Source organism: Balaenoptera acutorostrata, chromosome 6 (assembly GCF_949987535.1).
Source record: "Balaenoptera acutorostrata chromosome 6, mBalAcu1.1, whole genome shotgun sequence".
Taxonomy (NCBI): domain Eukaryota; kingdom Metazoa; phylum Chordata; class Mammalia; order Artiodactyla; family Balaenopteridae; genus Balaenoptera; species Balaenoptera acutorostrata.
Window position 1 is genome coordinate 94,415,290 of NC_080069.1, and position 18,838 is coordinate 94,434,127.

The 18,838-nt window shown below is 39.2% G+C and overlaps 1 protein-coding gene across 1 annotated transcript; it reads right to left on the reverse strand.

Moving 5' to 3' along the window:
- Positions 1–411: 411 nt before the first annotated feature.
- Positions 412–17,027, reverse strand: LOC103017253 (bile acid-CoA:amino acid N-acyltransferase). The gene is given in 3 exon segments (XM_028162552.2): positions 412–1,092; positions 14,004–14,206; positions 16,601–17,027. Coding segments are annotated over 3 exon segments (1,263 nt in total). The 3' UTR covers positions 412–459.
- Between the last annotated feature and the right edge of the window lie 1,811 nt (positions 17,028–18,838).

The window sequence follows — 18,838 nt, forward strand, 5'->3', positions numbered from 1 at the left end:
AGAGGCCCATGCACCACCACAAAGAGTAGCCCCTGCTTGCCGCAACTACAGAAAACCTGCGCACAGCAACGAAGACCCAATGCAGCCAAAAATAAATAAAATAAAATAAATAAATTTAAAATAAAAGAAGAAATCAACTCATCAGCACCTGATTCTATTCAGGATTGTTTTACAAGCCAGGGGATCCTGTGGTTCATTTTTGGTAATTTTTTCCCCTAGAGAATTGCTGTAATTGTAAACTGAAATATTTTAGAACAGGCAGAGCTCTAAGTTTATATTTCTAAAAATAAAAACGCCTCAGTTTATGATATTAGATTAAGTGGAAGCCATTTTTCCCTTTCCAAAGTCAAAGCATACCATTCACAGTCTTCCTGCCTTCTCTTGCCATAACTTCCTTCTTACAAGAAGAGGTCAAAAGCATTGTTCCATGAAAATCAAGTGGAGGGCTGGTAAAGCATCCTATTGCTTCTGTATTTCCAGGAATATTTGCTCTTCTAAGAGACAACTGGTCACAACTGGAATAAGGTGTTTCCTGAGAAACTTCTGGATCTCCTTCCAAGAACGTTCTTGTGCAGCTACATGTGGGATCACTTCTCCTCCCCAGTGCATGAAGAGGCGGAGATTGGAGATCCTCGAGGCACAGCACAGTGGGGAGTAGGGGGGCTCTATCAGGTGGCCTACCCCTGGGTAAGACAGCAGGGTCCAGTTGTTCTTCCCATGTCTCCTCAGCTGTTCTGTGGCTTGCTCTGCGTATACTTTGCCGTTGACATTCATATCTTCTTCTCCCACAATGAAGAGGAAATGTCCCTGGGCCTTTTCAATGGGGAGAAAAAAAGTCTCACTGGCTTCAGCTCTAGTATCCTCAAAAATGCGCTGTAACTCTACTAATCCTAAGGTACTGATGGATAGTGAATGAGGAGAGAATAGCCAGGGCTGATTTATCTGACCACGATATACCTGTGGAATGTCAAGAATAAAGTTGGGCCCGTTAATAAGCGCGGCGGCTGTGACTTGCTTTAGGTGAATAGCCATGGAGAGTCCAGTCTCTGCTGTTTTGGACATGGAGACTACCCCAATACCCAGGCTAAGGACCTGTAAAAAATTAATAAACAAAACCCCCAATTAAATACAATCCGGAGACCAGAAGGGGGAGCTCTCACACCCTGCAACAATAGCAGAGCCCAAAAGGTAGAAAGACTGCTCTTCTTTCCAGGCAACGACTCAGCCAGTGAAAAGCCTTGGGCTCTTTGTTTACTGCCCTTCCCATCTTCCTTTTCCCCTCCAGGAAATCCTTCTCCTTCCCTTGCTGTGCAGGGACTTGCACATGCTTCACCATGGTTCCAGACCCCAAATTGCAATCTCAGCTGATCCTGAATAACTCCATCTTTGCCAGAGAAATATCTGGCATTCTATTTGTTTTAGGGCAACATTTGGTGGCTCATACAAGGACCAGAGGAGACCCCCCAAAGGTTCTAGGGCTAGTGAGCAAAGAGTTGCAGTATCCATGGTTGAGCCTTTTATTGCTCACTGCTTCTCTCGCTGACCCTGGAGTTTGAGGGTACATCTTTCTCCTGGATTCGAGCCCTTGTGGTCTGTGGAATAAGAATGCTGTCTGCCATATCAGTAAACAAAAGATGTTGTGGCCATCAAGCCATCAGTCATTTACAGCCGCACCTGCCCACCCCCAACCCCCCACGGAGAGCCCTAAGGGAACTTGGGATGGAAACAAAGAGATGCTGGCTTTAGATAGCTGAGGTGCATATCAAAGGAATGATTTCAGCGAGCCCAGAATCTTGCATCTTCCTGTACAAAGAAAAGCGCTAAATTCATTAACTTGAGATGTCTGGTTTTCTTTAATTAATAGTAATCTTTTGATGTACCAGGTTTTTGTTGCAAAACTCCTACATATCCTGGCTTCTCCCTTACCTCTCCAGAGCAGTCCCTCAGAGCTATCTGAGAGACTGCTCCTGGGCTTAAGTCCTTAGTTTGTCTGCCACAAAAACATAATTCTCAAATTTGAGGTTGTGCTTTTCTTTTCATTTTTTTTTTTTTTTCAGTTGACACCTCTTTGCATTTGAAGCTCTTCAGGCTGTGTGTGGGATCTATTTTAAAGTTTCATTCTTTCTGGTTAAAGCCTTGCTCTGTATGCAAGTACTCTTTTGGCACTTCAATCTGATTCTAAGATCAGACAGTTTCAACTGAAATTGGCTGAGAAGCTGTCAGCTGAGTTCCTTCAGGTACAGGGGCTGTTTCACTGAAACTGAGTCAGTTCAGCCATCAGCCCTTCCTTTGGAATAGGAGCTGTTCCATGGAACTAGCTGAGAAACCTTTGGCATGGCTCCTCCAGGACCAAGCTGTTCCCTTAGAACTGGCTGGTATTAGGCCTGCAGACACTGTAAATGCAAGCTGTTTAAATTGAGCTGTAAATTGTTTAAGCTGTTGGAAAATTATTCTTTTACTCTAGAGAAAAATCTCTGAGAAAAGGGATCCCAGTTATATAAATATTTTGAGGGCAACCCCCCTCCCCCGCACTGAGACTCTAGCCAATTTTATATTTAAAAACCTTGGTTCTTCCTCATGCACATTTCTAACTAAATGGACTGACCTGACCAAAGGCAATTTAGAATATCAATAGCCATTATGGGTAATTTTGAAATTCCTGAACTTAATTTTCTTAAAACCAAATTGGATTACAAGAGCTCAAAAATCTTCAGAACTGAATGGAATGTCTATTTTGACTGGTATTTTGAGGTGATGGAATAAAATTTGCGTTTTGAGTCCAGACAAGAAAATTTAAGCATAACATGGGCCCTGTCTGTATTGGGCCCTCCCTATGTGCAATGTGCATCTGCATTATACATTAACCAAATCGCCTCAAAGCAGGAATGCCCGCTTGACCATAAAGATCAACATCTTCCCTTCTTCATACACCAGCAATGTAACTCCTTGAAAGATAACATTCTTTTTTTTTAATTTTTTTAACATCTTTATTGCAGTATAATTGCTTTACAATGGTGTGTTAGGTTCTGCTTTATAACAAAGTGAATCAGCTATACATATACATATATCCCCATATCTCCTCCCTCTTGCGTCTCCCTCCCAACCTCCCTATCCCACCCCTCTAGGTGGTCACAAAGCACGGAGCTGGTCTTCCCATGTGATGCAGCTGCTTCCCACTAGCTAGCTATTTTACATTTGGTAGTATATATAAGTCCATGCCACTCTCTCACTTCGTCCCAGCTTACCCTTCCCTCTCCCCATGTCCTCAAGTCCATTCTCTATGCCTGTGTTTTTATTTCTGTCCACCCCTAGGTTCTTCAAAACCACTTTTTTTTTTTTTAGATTCCATATATATGTGTTAGCATACAGTATTTGTTTTTCTCTTTCTGACTTACTTCACTCTGTATGACAGACTCTAGGTCCATCCACCTCACTACAAATAATTGAATTTTGTTTCCTTTTATGGCTGAGTAATATTCCATTGTATATATGTGCCACATCTTCTTTATCCATTCATCCGATGATGGACACTTAGGTTGCTTCCATGTCCTGGCTATTGTAAATAGAGCTGCAATGAACATTTTGGTACATGACTCTTTTTGAATTATGGTTTTCTCAGGGTATATGCCCAGTAGTGGGATTGCTGGGTCGTATGGTAGTTCTATTTTTAGTTTTTTAAGGAACCTCCATACTGTTCTCCATAGTGGCTGTATCAATTTACATTCCCACCAACAGTGCAAGAGGGTTCCCTTTTCTCCACACCCTCTCCAGCATTTGTTGTTTGTAGATTTTCTGATGATGCCCATTCTAACTGGTGTGAGGTGATACCTCATTGTAGTTTTGATTTGCATTTCTCTAATAATTAGTGATGTTGAGCATCTTTTCATGTGCTTCGTGGCCATCTGTATGTCTTCTTTGGAGAAATGTCTATTTAGGTCTTCTGCCCATTTTTGGATTGGGTTGTTTGTTTCTTTAATATTGAGCTGAATGAGCTGTTTATATATTTTGGAGATTAATCCTTTGTCAGTTGCTTCATTTGCAAATATTTTCTCCCATTCTGAGGGTTGTCTTTTCATCTTGTTTATGGTTTCCTTTGCTGTGCAAAAGCTTTTAAGATTCATTAGGTCCCATTTGTTTATTTTTGTTTTTATTTCCATTTCTCTAGGAGGTGGGTCAAAAAAGATCTTGCTGTGATTTACGTCATAGAGTGTTCTACCTATGTTTTCCTCTAAGAGTTTGATAGTGCCTGGCCTTACATTTAGTTCTTTAATCCATTTTGAATTTATTTTGGTGTATGGTGTTAAGGAGTGTTCTAATTTCATACTTTTACATGTACCTGTCCAGTTTTCCCAGCACCACTTACTGAAGAGGCTGTCTTTTCTCCACTGTATATTCTTGCCTCCTTTATCAAAGATAAGGTGACCATAGGTGCATGGGTTTATCTCTGGGCTATCTATCATATTCCATTGATCTATATTTCTGTTTTTGTGCCAGTACCATACTGTCTTGATTACTGTAGCTTTGTAGTATAGTCTGAAGTCAGGGAGCCTGATTCCTCCAGCTCCATTTTCTTTTTCAAGATTGCTTTGGCTATTCGGGGTCTTTTGTGTTTCCATACAAATTGTGAAATTTTTGGTTCTAGTTCTGTGAAAAATGCCTGTGATAGTTTGATAGGGATTGCATTGAATCTGTAGATTGCTTTGGGTATTATAGTCATTTTCACAATATTGATTCTTCCAATCCAAGAACATGGTATATCTCTCCATCTATTTGTATCATCTTTAATTTCTTTCATCAGTGTCCTATAATTTTCTGCATACAGGTCTTTTGTCTCCTTAGGTACGTTTATTTCTAGGTATTTTATTGTTTTTGTTGCAGTGGTAAATGGGAGTGTTTCCTTAATTTCTCTTTCAGATTTTTCATCATTAGTGTATAGGAATGCAAGAGATTTCTGTGCATTAATTTTGTATCCTGCTACTTTACCAAATTCATTGATTAGCTCTAGTAGTTTTCTCGTAGCATCTTTAGGATTCTCTATGAATAGTGTCATGTCATCTGCAAACAGTGACAGCTTTACTTCTTTTTTTCTGATTTGGATTCCTTTTATTTCTTTTTCTTCTCCGATTGCTGTGGCTAAAACTTCCAAAACTATGTTGAATAATAGTGGTGAGAGTGGGCAACCTTGTCTTATTCCTGATCTTAGTGGAAATGGTGTCAGTTTTTGGACTATGTATCTTTGGTGAACTTTACATAAAACATCAGTGTTCCATTTTGATGTTTGATCCTTTGTTTTGAGAATGTATATAACTGTGCCTTTGACTTCTAAACAAGCGGAACAGTCCTCAAAAGGAACAGTCCTTTTCCTTTCTGAAAGACTGTCTCCTGCGTTAAAATCCTCAGGTTGGCTTGAATAAAATTCTCTATTTCTCCTTAAGATCAACTGTTGATTAATTTTTCATCCATAGTGACTTCCTAACATTATCAGGAGTCTAAAATTGCCTCTCTGCAAAATAAGATTTTAAGATTAACTGAGGCAAATGAATGATTAAAAAAGATAAAATGGCTCCTGAAGCCTCAAACTCTTCTTTGGCTTCTTCGTCTCAGCCTTTGCCTCTGATGCCGTCTTGTCTCCCTCCCTCACTCCCTCATGCCCAGACTCTGCCCCGGGCACCATCTTCCTCCTTCCCTTCAAAGCCACCTACACCTCCTCTATACCCTCAATTTATTCATACTAATTCTCTTACCAAATTCCCTTTTTCTCTGAAACTCTCCCCACACACTTTTTCTCTGAACTTATCAGAGTCAGTCCCTTTAAAACTAAGCCTTCTGAGGATGCAAAGGCTTTATTTTTTATATTTCCTGAACTAAAGCTGAACTGTGAGCCATAGTCAAAGATTTTCCCAAAGTAACCAAAGATCCTCACAGGTTTAGTAAGTAATTTAATATAGTCATTCAAACTTATCAACCTGGTTTTTCTAACGTATATCTACTAGTTCATATGCTTGTCAGTGAAGGCCAGGCCCAGCATTAGATGAAAACTCCTAATTGGGAAAATCCTGAAAGTTCCCTCTGATGGAGAAAATTTTCACACATTGAGGTATGGAGAAGTCATCTTGGCTTACACATTGTTCAGCTTGAACTTTGTGTGAACTAAAACAGCCTGTCAAACACACACAACACATCTGCTTTAACCATTAAGGTAAAGAATGTCTGTTTTGAAGATAAGGATAAAAAACTCCCTTCTTATGACGTCCATATTAACACTCCCTCAAAGATAAGGTTCACTTCCCAGACACCAGGGTCCTGTTGTCTCACTCTCTATATACTAAACCTGTCTCTTTTGGAAACTTGAAGGAATATACCCCTGTCGTGTTTGAGGTATGTTCTTTGCTCTGATAAGGTATATGACTATGCTAAAAACCGTGCTTCAACTGAGCAGTTTCTTAGAGTTATCTGAGAGGCTGTCTCCTGGGCTACAGCCCTCAGTTTGGCAAATAAAACTCTTTTCTATTCTTATTACAGATTGTTTATTGATTATTTCCATCAACACCTAAGAGTAAAACACGGAGACCAACCTGCTAACTTACATATGATCAAGTTTGGGCAATTGCTAGGTGACTTTTTCAAAACCTGTTGATTGGAACAAAATTCAGGCTTTTACATGAAAACCTGATGAATCTGCTCATGATTATTACAATCGACTTCGGATTATTTTTAAAGAAAATTCTGATCTTCTTTTAGAGGTTGATTCCACTCAGATAGCTTTAAACTTTATATTTATTAATGGGCTGAACCAGGACCATTCCCTTCTAGTAAAAAGAACCAGGGTGGGTTGGGAAACTAGAGTTTTCCACTCCAGAGTCTAGTGAATCTGGCAAACCAGCTGTCTCTCACTCTAAATGAGTCACCTCAATGAAAAACCACTGAAATTCTTAATCTTCAACTTCAGCAAATGAAGGTCCCTAAATGAAATCAAAACCCTACCAGTTTGCCACAAAGAGCTATTGTCACAAAGAGCCAGGATGTCAGAAAAAAGACTTGTTACAAATTTAAGCATTTTAGGCACCTTCCGCCCTCTAACCAGTCTTTCCAATGTCCTCTGAATTCTCAACAATGGGGCTCAGGGGGACTACAGGGGCTCTTCCTAATCTTCCCACTTAACAGAATTGGAGAAACATTTCTCCAGACTGCGGATGAATCTCTTCCAGTCCTAACTGACAACGGAACCACAATCTTGGTACTCAACACCACTACTATAAAGCAGTCCCTGCCTTGGAGTACCAAAACAGTTCAAATAGTGGGATCTCTAATGAACCCCAAGAGCTTCCTATCTCTGAACCTATTCCCTTTTGTTTAGGCCCTTTGAGAGATACACACCCTTTTCTCCTTAGTTCCTCTGCCCTTATCCATTTATTAGGTCAAGACTTCTTAAAGAAGTATCCATGGCAGAGTTTCTTTATCCCAAAGGGGGGAAATAATTCTAGATTTGACAATAATCATCAAAGTAACCAATCATGTAAGTTAAATCACCCTTTGACATCTTTAATTGCTTCAGCTCTGACAGTCCTAGAGCTGATTCTGAAAACTCTGATTATTTGTCCCTATTGAATCAGCTACCACCCTCCTACGGACAAAATCTCCACCTGACACTGGCAAAATTTACAGCATGCCTCCCATCACGATTCAGATAAGTCCCTCAAAATCTCTTCCCAGAATTAATCAATACCCTATAAGAAAAGAAGCCCTTCAAGGCATGAAGCCCATAATAGAAGATTACAGGTCTCAAGACATCATTATCCCTTGTACTAGTCTTTCTAATACTTCTATTTAACCTGTGAGAAAACCTAAGGACCCAGGATGGAGGTTCATCCAGGACCTCCAAGTAATAAACAACACTGTTATCCCTCGACCCCCTGTTGTTCCTAACCCTCATATGTTACTAACATCCATTCTCACTGAAAGTGAATTCTTTACTGTAATTGATTTATGCAGTGAATTCTCTAGTATTCCAGTTGACGAAGCCAGCCAATAACTTTTGCCTTCACTTGGGAAGAAAAACAATTCACTTGGACACTAATGCCTCAGGTTTAACTGAGTCCTTATTTCTCAAATCCTGAAGGCTGATCTGGATGATATAAATTACATTAGAGGTTCTATTTTGTTGCAATATGTGGATGATTTGCTTCTTTGCTCTCCTTCTCAAGCCTCCTCATAGGAAGACAGCATCCACTTGCTAAAGCTTTTAGCCTCAAAGGGACATAAAATTACCAAAGAAAAACTGTAGTTTGTCCAAACCCAGGTTTGATATTTAGGGCATCTGATATCAGAACAAGAACTACACCTATATCCAGATAGACTTTATAGTATCCTAAGTTTCCCAAAACCCCAAACTAAATATTATCTGTGACTATTTCTTGGGTTAGTTGGTTATGCTGAAATGAGATCCCAAATTTCTCTCTTATGGCCAAACCTCTGTATGTTTTATTGAAGAATAACAACCCCAGCCCAATTTAATGGGAAAAATCAGATGACGTAGCTTTTAAGGCCTTAAAGGAGAGTTTGAAGAACCCACCTGCCCTGGGGCATCCCAGTTATCAGATTCTCTTTTTCCTTTTTGTATATGAAAAAGAAGGAAATACCCTTGGGGTACTCATCCCATAACACAGGGACCACCATTGACCCATAGGGTATTATAGTCAGCAACTGGACCCTGTAATATGGGGATACCTGCCTTGCCTTAGAGTCATGAGGCCCCTGCTCTTTCAGTTAAAACCATTGAGAAAATCGTTGTGGGATCCACTTTAACCATTTTTGTACTTCATGCATTAGAAGCTTTCCTGAATTCTCATCACTCTCAACATTTCTCAGTCAGCCACTTCACCCCCATGAAGTCCTTTTGTTAACTGCCCCTCACATAACTCTTCTAAATTGTATTAAGCTTAACCCTGTTACTCTTCTCTACATCACTGACGAAGTCCCTTTTGACAGCTTAAAGTTGAGAGATCACCTCCTGACTGCTCATGATGATCTACAGGAAAATCCTCTGAGTAATGCTGACCTCTCATGGTTCACTGGTGGTTCTTATTTAAAAGCTGCTAGTGGCAAATATTGTGCTGGGTAAGCTACTTCAACTCCTTTGATGTTGTTGAGGCAGCATCTTTACCTATGGCTACTTTGGCCAAACAGGCTGAATTATACACTCTTACATGGGCTTGTACTTTAGACAAGGACAAAACTGGCAATATTTATACTGATAGCAGATATGCTTTCAGAGTAGCTCATGATTTTGGAATGTTGTAGAAGCAACATGGCTTCCTTACTCCCAGCAGAAATAAAATTTTAAATGGCCCCTATGTTCAGAAATTTTTACCTGCTGCCTTAGCTATTATTAATACTTTGGGAGCATTCTAACCCTGACTCTCTGCAAGCTAAGGAAATAACCTTGCTGACATTTCTGCAAAAAAAGGCTGGTCTTAAAGGGACCAGCAGCAGTCAAACCTTTGTCATGGTCCAAAGAGTTTTTCCCCAAGTGGTAACTTAAGAAAACTCGCTAGAGAAGTCCAAAAATTGGCCTCAGAAAAGGAAAAACAAGATTGGAAATTCAACAATTGTTGGTTTGATAAAAAGAGAAAGCTCTTGTTTAGACCAAATAACAACCCAGTCCTACCAGAGACTCTAAAATTCCCACTCCTCCCCACTGCATATGCATTAAACTATTGATCTATTGACAAAATGACAGCATTCATGAATCAGTAGTGGTGGGGAAACACTAACTAACCCATGAAAAGTGCATACCTCACTTGTCCCACTTGTCCAAAATACAACCCAGGGAAGCCTGTTCATACTGCTCCCAGACATTTTTAACTGCCTAATAGACCATTCGAGGTCTGACAAATGGGTTTCATACAACTTTCTCCACCTCACGGATATAAATATGTTTTAGTCATGGTCTGTATGTTTTCACAATGGACTGTTGCCTTCCCTTACAGACAGGCTACTGCCTTTTCTGTGGCTAAAGTCCTTTTGGAAAAGATTATCTGTACCTGGGGAACTCCTCTTCAATTTCATAGTGATCAAGGAACCCTTTTACTGACCAGGTGCTTTGATAAGTCTGTGCTGTTTGGCTGGTTTTACACATTTCACTGTACTTTCCGCTCTCAAACCTTTGGCTTAGTCGAACACACCAGTGGCATTATTAAGACTCAGTTAGCAAAATTGGTACAGGCCCTCTAAGTACTTTGACCAAAAACATTGCCATTCGTCCTTCTAAATCTCAGATCCATACTTTTTGGAACCCATAAACTCTCACCCTTTGTGACAGTCAAATGACACCCAATGTTTTGGCTCCTGCTTCTTTTGACCCACAACTGATAAAAGAAGAGATACTCCAATATTACAAAGGCCTAATTGCTTCTATTAAAAATAACTATGTTTTGGTAGAACAATCTTTTCACAGTGTACTCTTGGGAGACAAGGACCTTATGATTCACATTCTGCAACCTGGAGATTTCATCTACTGGAAAAGACACTTCCATAAAAGCTCTCTTCAGCCTCACAGGAAAGGCCCTTGTGCACCAAACTCCAAGGAATAGACTCTTGGATTCATGTGACACATCTAAAGAAAGCATCAAACCCTGACTAGACCTGCACATCATCCAGTGACCTGAAAGTAAAGATTTCCCAGAATTGAAGCAGATGACATCTGATGAGACAACTTTCCCAAGATATTCAGACCAGGTCTATTGGAAGTTTGCCAACTTTTGATGATGACATAATGCTTTAGATGATCTTGATAACATATGGATTTTAGATTAAAAGTGCCTGATAGTTGTCCCTCCCTGTTACTTGCATGGTACCTCAACTGGTTTCCAATCTATGCACTTGCCCTCCAGTGTGATACACTACACCCAGAAAAGGTCCTTCCTGGCATTGAGGGACAAAAAGCTGCTGAAACAGGAAAACCTGACTCTTGATCAGTGATGTTTTCAGAGAAAGATCTTGATCTAAAGGGGGAAATGTAAAAAATTAATAAACTAGAAATCTCAATTAAATAGAGTTGGGAGACTAGAAGGGGGAGCTCTCATACCCTGCAACAAAGTCCAACTAGAAGAAGAAATACTCCTCTTCTTTCCTGGCAAGGATTCAGCCAATGAAAAACCATAGAGTCTTTGTTTACTATAGCTCTTCCCCCGCCCACTTCCTTTTCCCCTCCATAAAAGTGCTCTCTTTCCCTTGCTGTGTTGGGACTTGCACGTGGCTCTCCATGGTTGAGACACCAAATTCCAGTTCTCTGCTGATCTCAAATAAACCCATCTTTGCTAGAGAAATATCTGGAGGTCTATTTATTTTAGGTCAATAGTCCCGAAAATAATAGAAATGAGATGTTGATTCTATCCATCATTTAGCAAAACCCTACAATCTCAAACAACCAAAGAACTTCAATGGCCAGTGGGAACAAAGCACGTACTAATCCCACCCACGCGCCCAGTTCTAGAGTTTTGGAATATGTAACTAATGTCCAAGGAAAATGCTCCTTCAAGAATATGTCAGGTTCTACTGACTGAATACTATGGATTTAACATTGCTGATAATGCTGGCATGTTGACTTAATGTCTGAAACTGCCACGGCCATCTTGTGACCTTGAGGAGAAGGCCAGGAAATTACAGAAGTGTCAATCCAGTCTCCTCAATAAGAAACTCCACTGAGTTTCCAAACTAAAGCTGGAACCACCTATCTCCAGATCTGTTACATGAGAGAATAAAATGCCTTATGTTGATGTTGTTTAAGCCACACACAGTGACTTTTCTGGAAACATAGCCAGAACATTCCTAATGGATTCACCATGGGAGGAACACGTGCTAAAACTCAGGAGCAGTGCATTCAGGTAACCATAGTAGCTCTTCATTACTTGAGTTTAGAGTATCAGACGGGAAGTAGCAAAATAAGGCTGGAAAAGAAAACAGCAGCTTGACAGGGAATGGCTTTGAAGAACATGCTAATAAGCAGCCTTTACTCTTTTCCTAACTACAATGGGGAAACAGGACAGATTTTAAGGAGAGGCATAAGATAAGGCAGAAGTATGCAGAAGTCAGATTATGGAAAATTTTATCTAACATGCTAGGAAGCCTGACTAGGAAGCCTAGTAAATCGGGAGATGGTTAAGCAAGAGAGTAAAAGTAGAATAACTGTGCTCTAGAAAAACCAGTCTTATGACTCTGACTTGCAAAACTGGAGGCAGAAAAGCCAAGCTTATTGCAATGGTACAGGCAAGAAATAATGGTGCCCTGAGCTAAGCAGCACCAGCAGGGATAAAAAGGAAACAAGACAATGAATTAGTTATGAGTGCAGAATATACAGCTCCTAGTTACCAATTTGGTATAGGAGAGCAAAGGAAAAGAAGGAGTTAAAGTTTTTGTTGTTGTTGTTGTTGTTTTTTATACAAAATAAAGCCTTCATTCTCCTTGAGCACTGGCCCCATGCAAGGATAGTTTCAGAGAGTCACATCTCTTCTAAAGCCTTACTGATTCCCTAGATTTTCTTAGGAAAAAAAAGACATTTTATTAAGTAATGTTTGGGGGTTTTTTCTTACTATTTAGAAAAATATGAATGAATGTACCACTTGTATCTAGCTGACATAAATGTGAGAAATTCTTATGGTAAAGGGGGAAAAAAATGAAACAAATTGAGTCATATATACACTCCATTTTTCATCCTGCATATTAAGAGAAGTGGCTTGAACCACCCTCCCCCCTGCCCTTTGGGTTAAAAGAAACTTTCAAGCTCTGAAATTCTATATCAAGTTAAAAGATATAGTCACAATTATGGCAAGGAGAGATGAGAACTCAGAATGGATTTGGCCATGGAAGATAAAGTAAAAGCCAGTATAACATGGATGAAGGTGACTCAGATATATGCAGGCTTTATCTAATTTACTTCTGGCCTTTGGCAGAACACTAACTCTTATTACAACGTCTGCCACCAAATTTTCAATTGCTATCTGTGTGATATTGGTAGAAAGAATGATAGAAAAGTCACGCAGCACCTACAAGGCGACCCAGGCTAAAAGAGTGAAAAGCAGAATCACATAACATTTTAATTTCTCATCTAAGCCAAGCAGAGGGCTAGCACAATGATAACAATGCCTATTTGATAGTTCAAGGACAATTCCATTATATGCATCAAAAATAGCTATTTAAAAATTCAGTGCATCAGTAGATTGTCAGCAATTGTTGCTCATCTTACAATTGCAATTCTCACAGTACTTTGGTGATCCTTATATGAGAAAGGATGCAGTACAGAGTCTTAATTACTTAGACTGCTTCTTATTAAGAAAAAAAAATTAGCAATAAATAAGGGCTAACATGCATCAACCCTCTTACAGCAGCAAAGCACATTTTAAAATTTAAAGAAGATATGTGGATTAGAAAGTACTATAGCATTATGTTTAAGACCTGTCAAGTAACTAAAAATTCAGACCCACTCTTCAAAGAAATACAGATTATCTACCTGGTTAAGTATGGTGATTTAGTAATTATCAGAGAAGGTGATAATAATAATAATTGATCAGAGTTATTGAGTATTTAGTGTTGCCTGTTACTCTAATAAGCACTTGGTTTCTAGTATTCCTTTTAATTCTCACAATAACCTTATGAAGTAGTGTCACTACAATATTATTTAATAGATGAAGAAACTGAGGATTAGGGGTTCTTAGTAACTTGCCCAGATTCCCACAACCAGATGGGATGGAGCCAGAAATGAAACCCATTTCTTTCTGAACCCAAAGTCAATGCATTTGATTCCATGACAGACACAGGCTAACTATGCATTTCATCTTTCTGAGCAGAAGACAAGGGATACAAAATAAATCATGTGAATAATATAAATATGTAATAGAATTTCAAGTTCACTGAGGGAGAATCATACTTGGAAGTTAAAAGAAGTCACAGAATATCATGCTTATTGAAAAATAGGGATTGAAACTGACTGAAAAGGTCAAATTTACCTTAGGATGTCTCAGGAGAAAGTTGGCATCTTCCTCAAAATATTCCAAATCTACTTTCTCTAGTCAGAAAGGGAGGTCTTCATAGTCACAGTAAGCCAAGGCCAAGACAGCAAAGCCATGACTGGCCAGGAGACTGGTTCGGATTTCAATCAGTCCACCAATACCACCAAACAAATCAATTACCACTGGGAAACGACCCTCCCCTGAAAACAAAAAACAAACCAAAAAAACACCACAGAATTGAGTATGAAGGGAAGGTGAGAAGAAGAGAAGACAAATACGACAACACAAAGAAATGCATCACAAATTTTAGAATTAATGTATAAAATTTCAATAGAATTTCCACATTTTCAGCCTTGTTTCTGGGGCAGAATTAAAGCTGATTGAGTATATAATGGAGCATAACATTCAGAAGTTTCACTGGACACCATGTTCATTGACATGTTTAATCTCTACAGCCAAAGAGAATTCAGGACTCTTAATGAGTCATATCTATAGTGCTGGAGCAAAGAAAGCCAAAGAAATTAGGCAAGGGCTTCTTAACCTACACAAATAGGCTTCAGGAAATCAGCGAAGGTCCTGAAATTACATGCAACGCTATACATTTATATGTGCATTTTACTGATGAGAGCACCCACAGATTTAATTGGGTTCTCAAAGAAGTATATGGCTTAAAAAAAAAAAAGTTTTGAAATGATTTTGTTAGCTAAAATCCTGAATTAACACTTCTCTGTTACACTCATCTGACTCTACAGTGATGAAATTTTACACCAAAATAGGGATGGTCAGGGTATCATTCTACTCACTGTGTAGGCAGCTTGCTTCCAAAATAAAGCAGAGGTCACATACTGAAAGTAATTTATCATACCCTCATTGGGGATATACTATTATTGTATAAGTGATTTTAGCTAAGAAAGCCTGATCCTATCGATATTTGAAAGGAGTGACTTGATTTAAAGGAGTATTGGGAATTGTCAAAACAAAATATTGCTATATTTTCTCACCTTGAGAAAAGGAGAAATAAAGTGATACTGAATACATCTTGGTTTAAAAATACCACTTGAATACATGAATAGGGATGTTTTTGCATATTCTGATTGACAGTACTTAAGAGTACTGAGCCTCTTATTCTGGAAAAATGTTGTTGTTGAGAACTTCTTTGAGACCTGACTCAACCATTTTTGGCTCCACACAACACAACCCTTTTCTGTACCCCAACAGAATAAGCAACCAAATCAGGAGACCCAGCACACACAATATCTAAGAGGTTCGCAAATAGCACACCCTAAACCAGCACATCATCCCAAGGTGAAAGGCCTGAACTAATATTCAGATTCTTTTTCTTTTTTAATAGATCTTTATTGGAGTATAATTACTTCACAATACTATGTTAGTTTCTGTTGCACAACAAAGTGAATCAGCCATATGCATACACATGTCCCCATATCCCCTCCCTCTTGAGCCTCCCTCCCATCCTCCCTATCCCACCCCTCGAGGTGGTCACAAAGCACCGAGCCGAATATTCAGATTCTTAACTGAATATTAGCGTCAAGGAGGTTTGTGCCACTTACTTCCTGATTCCTACACACAATAAAGCGGTCTATATGCTAAATACTGGGGGTAAAAATTTTTCAAATTTACCCAAAAAGGTGCATGGGTCATGGTGAATTTGCAAAGGGAAGCTTTTTTTTCCTTTGACGCCATCTAACACTCCATGTTGTCAGAAACCACCTCTAACACTTCAGGTTTCCTTAACCCATCTCAGTTCTAGAAGGTGACTATTAAAAAAAAAAAAAAAAAAAAGGCAGAGAGAGAGGGGGAATACATCCTGATGATGTGACGGCTGTGTCCCAAATCAAAGCATATGTCTGAATAAGGCAACCTCAGACACACCTGAAACCTGGACCTACTGAGGGCTACTTCTGGGAAATTAACTTTGCTTCATTCAGTCCCCACAATAAACTCTGAGAAATGTACCAATAGATGTTTTGAACCACTTTTCGGTATGTTGAGATCACTATGAGAAACTGAATGTTCTGATAAGTTTTATAGCCATTAGGGAGCATGTTATATTAGCTGCTGACTTATGGAATATCCTATAAATATGCAATATTTATGGAACTAGAGGGTATAAGGTTTCTTTGCATCCTCTATATTTGTTGCAATATTTCAATCCATTATATCATTATCTTATTGTGACAATCATGCAATGACTTATGCCTAAATTAAAACTCAGACATGACAGAAGCCCCAAAAGAAGCTGGGACACAGTTCCATATCAGGATGTGTGTCTTCAGATAGCTAGGCTTCAATGTGAATGAATTTCACATAAATCCAAAGCTATGGAAATCCCATAATGCAGGGACTCCATAAACTACTGTTACATCCTTAGACAGGCTCCAGAATTGCTGAGATAAAACTTGAGTTGGAATGAAGTTATCACCATGTTCTTGTTCTGACCCAAAGTTAACTCTGATTCTAAGTCAGGAAAGGAACGCTCTCTATTTTATCCACATCCAAGCTAAACTTCTAGGAGGATAAGGGATTTAAAAGAGGAAAAAAAAAAAGATGACAATAACCAGGGTAATTCCACTCACCTGGAGGGAGAAGAAGGGCTCCCCGAAGGCAGCCTTCTTTGACTTGGATTCGGGTGACACCAGGTGCTACATACCACCTCTCCAAAGTCAGGCTGACCTTTGGAGTAGTGATGGCGATGTGGGTAACCATTACATCTGAATCATAAAGTTTTAATTGGACCTTCAAGGGGTTATTCATAACATCTCTTTTCAGCAGTTTAGTTAATATTTTCTCAGGTTTCAGGGACCAGAGGAGACCCATGGGGTGGACTCCTACATAATCACCTCCAAGAGAAGATGCATGCTCTAGGTCCACCTCACCAACTTCATTGGCCCTAGAGTAGGCTTGAGAATGAAACAGGTTTCCCTTTTCATCTTCCAGTGATGTCCAAAGAAGCACTATCTGAAATGGAGTTAGGCCCTTTGCTATGCACTGGCTCATCAACATGAGTGCACTTGCAGGGGTAGCTATCAGATGAATCCTTGTTACAGTGTGGTTCCTTGGATGATTCTTCACTAATGCCTTCAGTAAACCTCAACACAGAAAGAAATATGGGAGAATGAAATAAGGCAGTGATAAGGTTAATGAAAAGTAAACTGGACCAGGAATCAGGCTGCTTGGGATTCAGCTCTAACTCTCCAGTTAGTTAGCAAATATTCTGATGTAATCTTCAAGTTCAAGATTCCTAGGAGTGTTCAACAAATTTCTAGAAGTTATATAGCAAGGTGATAAGTTTCATAACAATAATGATCCAAGGCTGAGGAAGCAGCAGTCAAAATATGCATGAATGATATTAACACATCCAAGGAAAACATCACAATCTGCCATCTAGAGCCCTTGAAAAATCAAGTACGATGGAGAATAGGAGTGAGAGGTGGGGCTGAAAACAGGGGGACTTGATGAACGTCTCTATGTAAGAGACAGGTGACTCTACTACTAATCCCCTCCCTGAGTCCTGCAAACAGAATGCCTTGGCATCTAAAATTTTACCTACAAGAGCATAAAAAATAGAATGATCTTTCAAAAGAATGAGAATAAAGTCTCTAGGGAGAACAAGGAGGCTGACATATTGCTCCCTAGGAAAAAAAAATACTCATAGCTTCGTAGTTAGGATTTACCCAGTCCTAAGCAAAACTGGAAATTGACAAGCCTTTCAGGTACACAGAAGTGTTTTTGTTTTGTTAAACTCATTAGATTGCCAAGAATGCAAAGAATCTAAATGAATTAAACTCTAGCAAGTGACAGGCTCCTCATAGAAGAGAAGAAGTTTTCACTCCTACGTGGTGACTTTCAGTTATGACGAAGCAACAATAACAACAAAAACCCATAGAGAAAAATAAAGAGAAATCCATAGAAAATTTAATGCACTTGTAATGGATGTGTGTGCGCTGGCTTTATAGATCAGAATTCTGAGAAACTCCAGCCACAGAGTAAGTCTTTCTCCAACTGCCAACTCTTTCTAGGACTTGACAATGTGCTCAGGGACAATACGTCAAAGACTGAGAGCAGGGATGTGAGCTAAGGGAAATCCCTCTGAGGCTTTGCAGGCCTTTATATAAAGTAAGGCAGTTGCCTTCCAAAAGATGGAGGCAGAGTATCAAAATAGAGAGATTTCCCCTGGCTCAGAAAGCCAGGAGTGGCATGACAGAGCAATTCCTTAGTGACACTCCTTCCAGAAGGATTGTAAATCAGAGAGAAATATCCCACAGTTAGAAAAGCTAGCAACATGACAATAAAACACACAAAAAAATCTCTAGCCAGCTCAACTACACATCAGATTGATTCAGCCCCTAATTCTAACAATTTGACAGAATAGAAGTATGCTCTTTTCTTGAGGTAAATATTACTTATTTTAGCTATTATTTTTATTTTATGCAAAATATCCAGGATACAAAAAAAAAAAATTACAGGCACAAAAGAAGCAAGAAAATTGACCCATGATCATGGGAGGAAACATTCAGTAGGAGGAGACACAGAAATATTCCAAAGGTGGAATAATCAGACAGTAACTTTGATATAACTACAATAGAATGCTATTCAGCAATTTTTTAAAAAAAGATTGAATTATTGATATATGCAACTTGGATGATTTACAGGGGAATGATATGAATTTTAAAAAGCCAATCCCAAATGGTTACATACTGTATGATTTCATTTATATAACAGTCTTGAAATGACAGAATTATGGAGAACAGATTAGTGGTGGCCAAGGTTCAGGGATTGGGGTTGGGGGGGAGATGGCTATACAAGGGTACTAT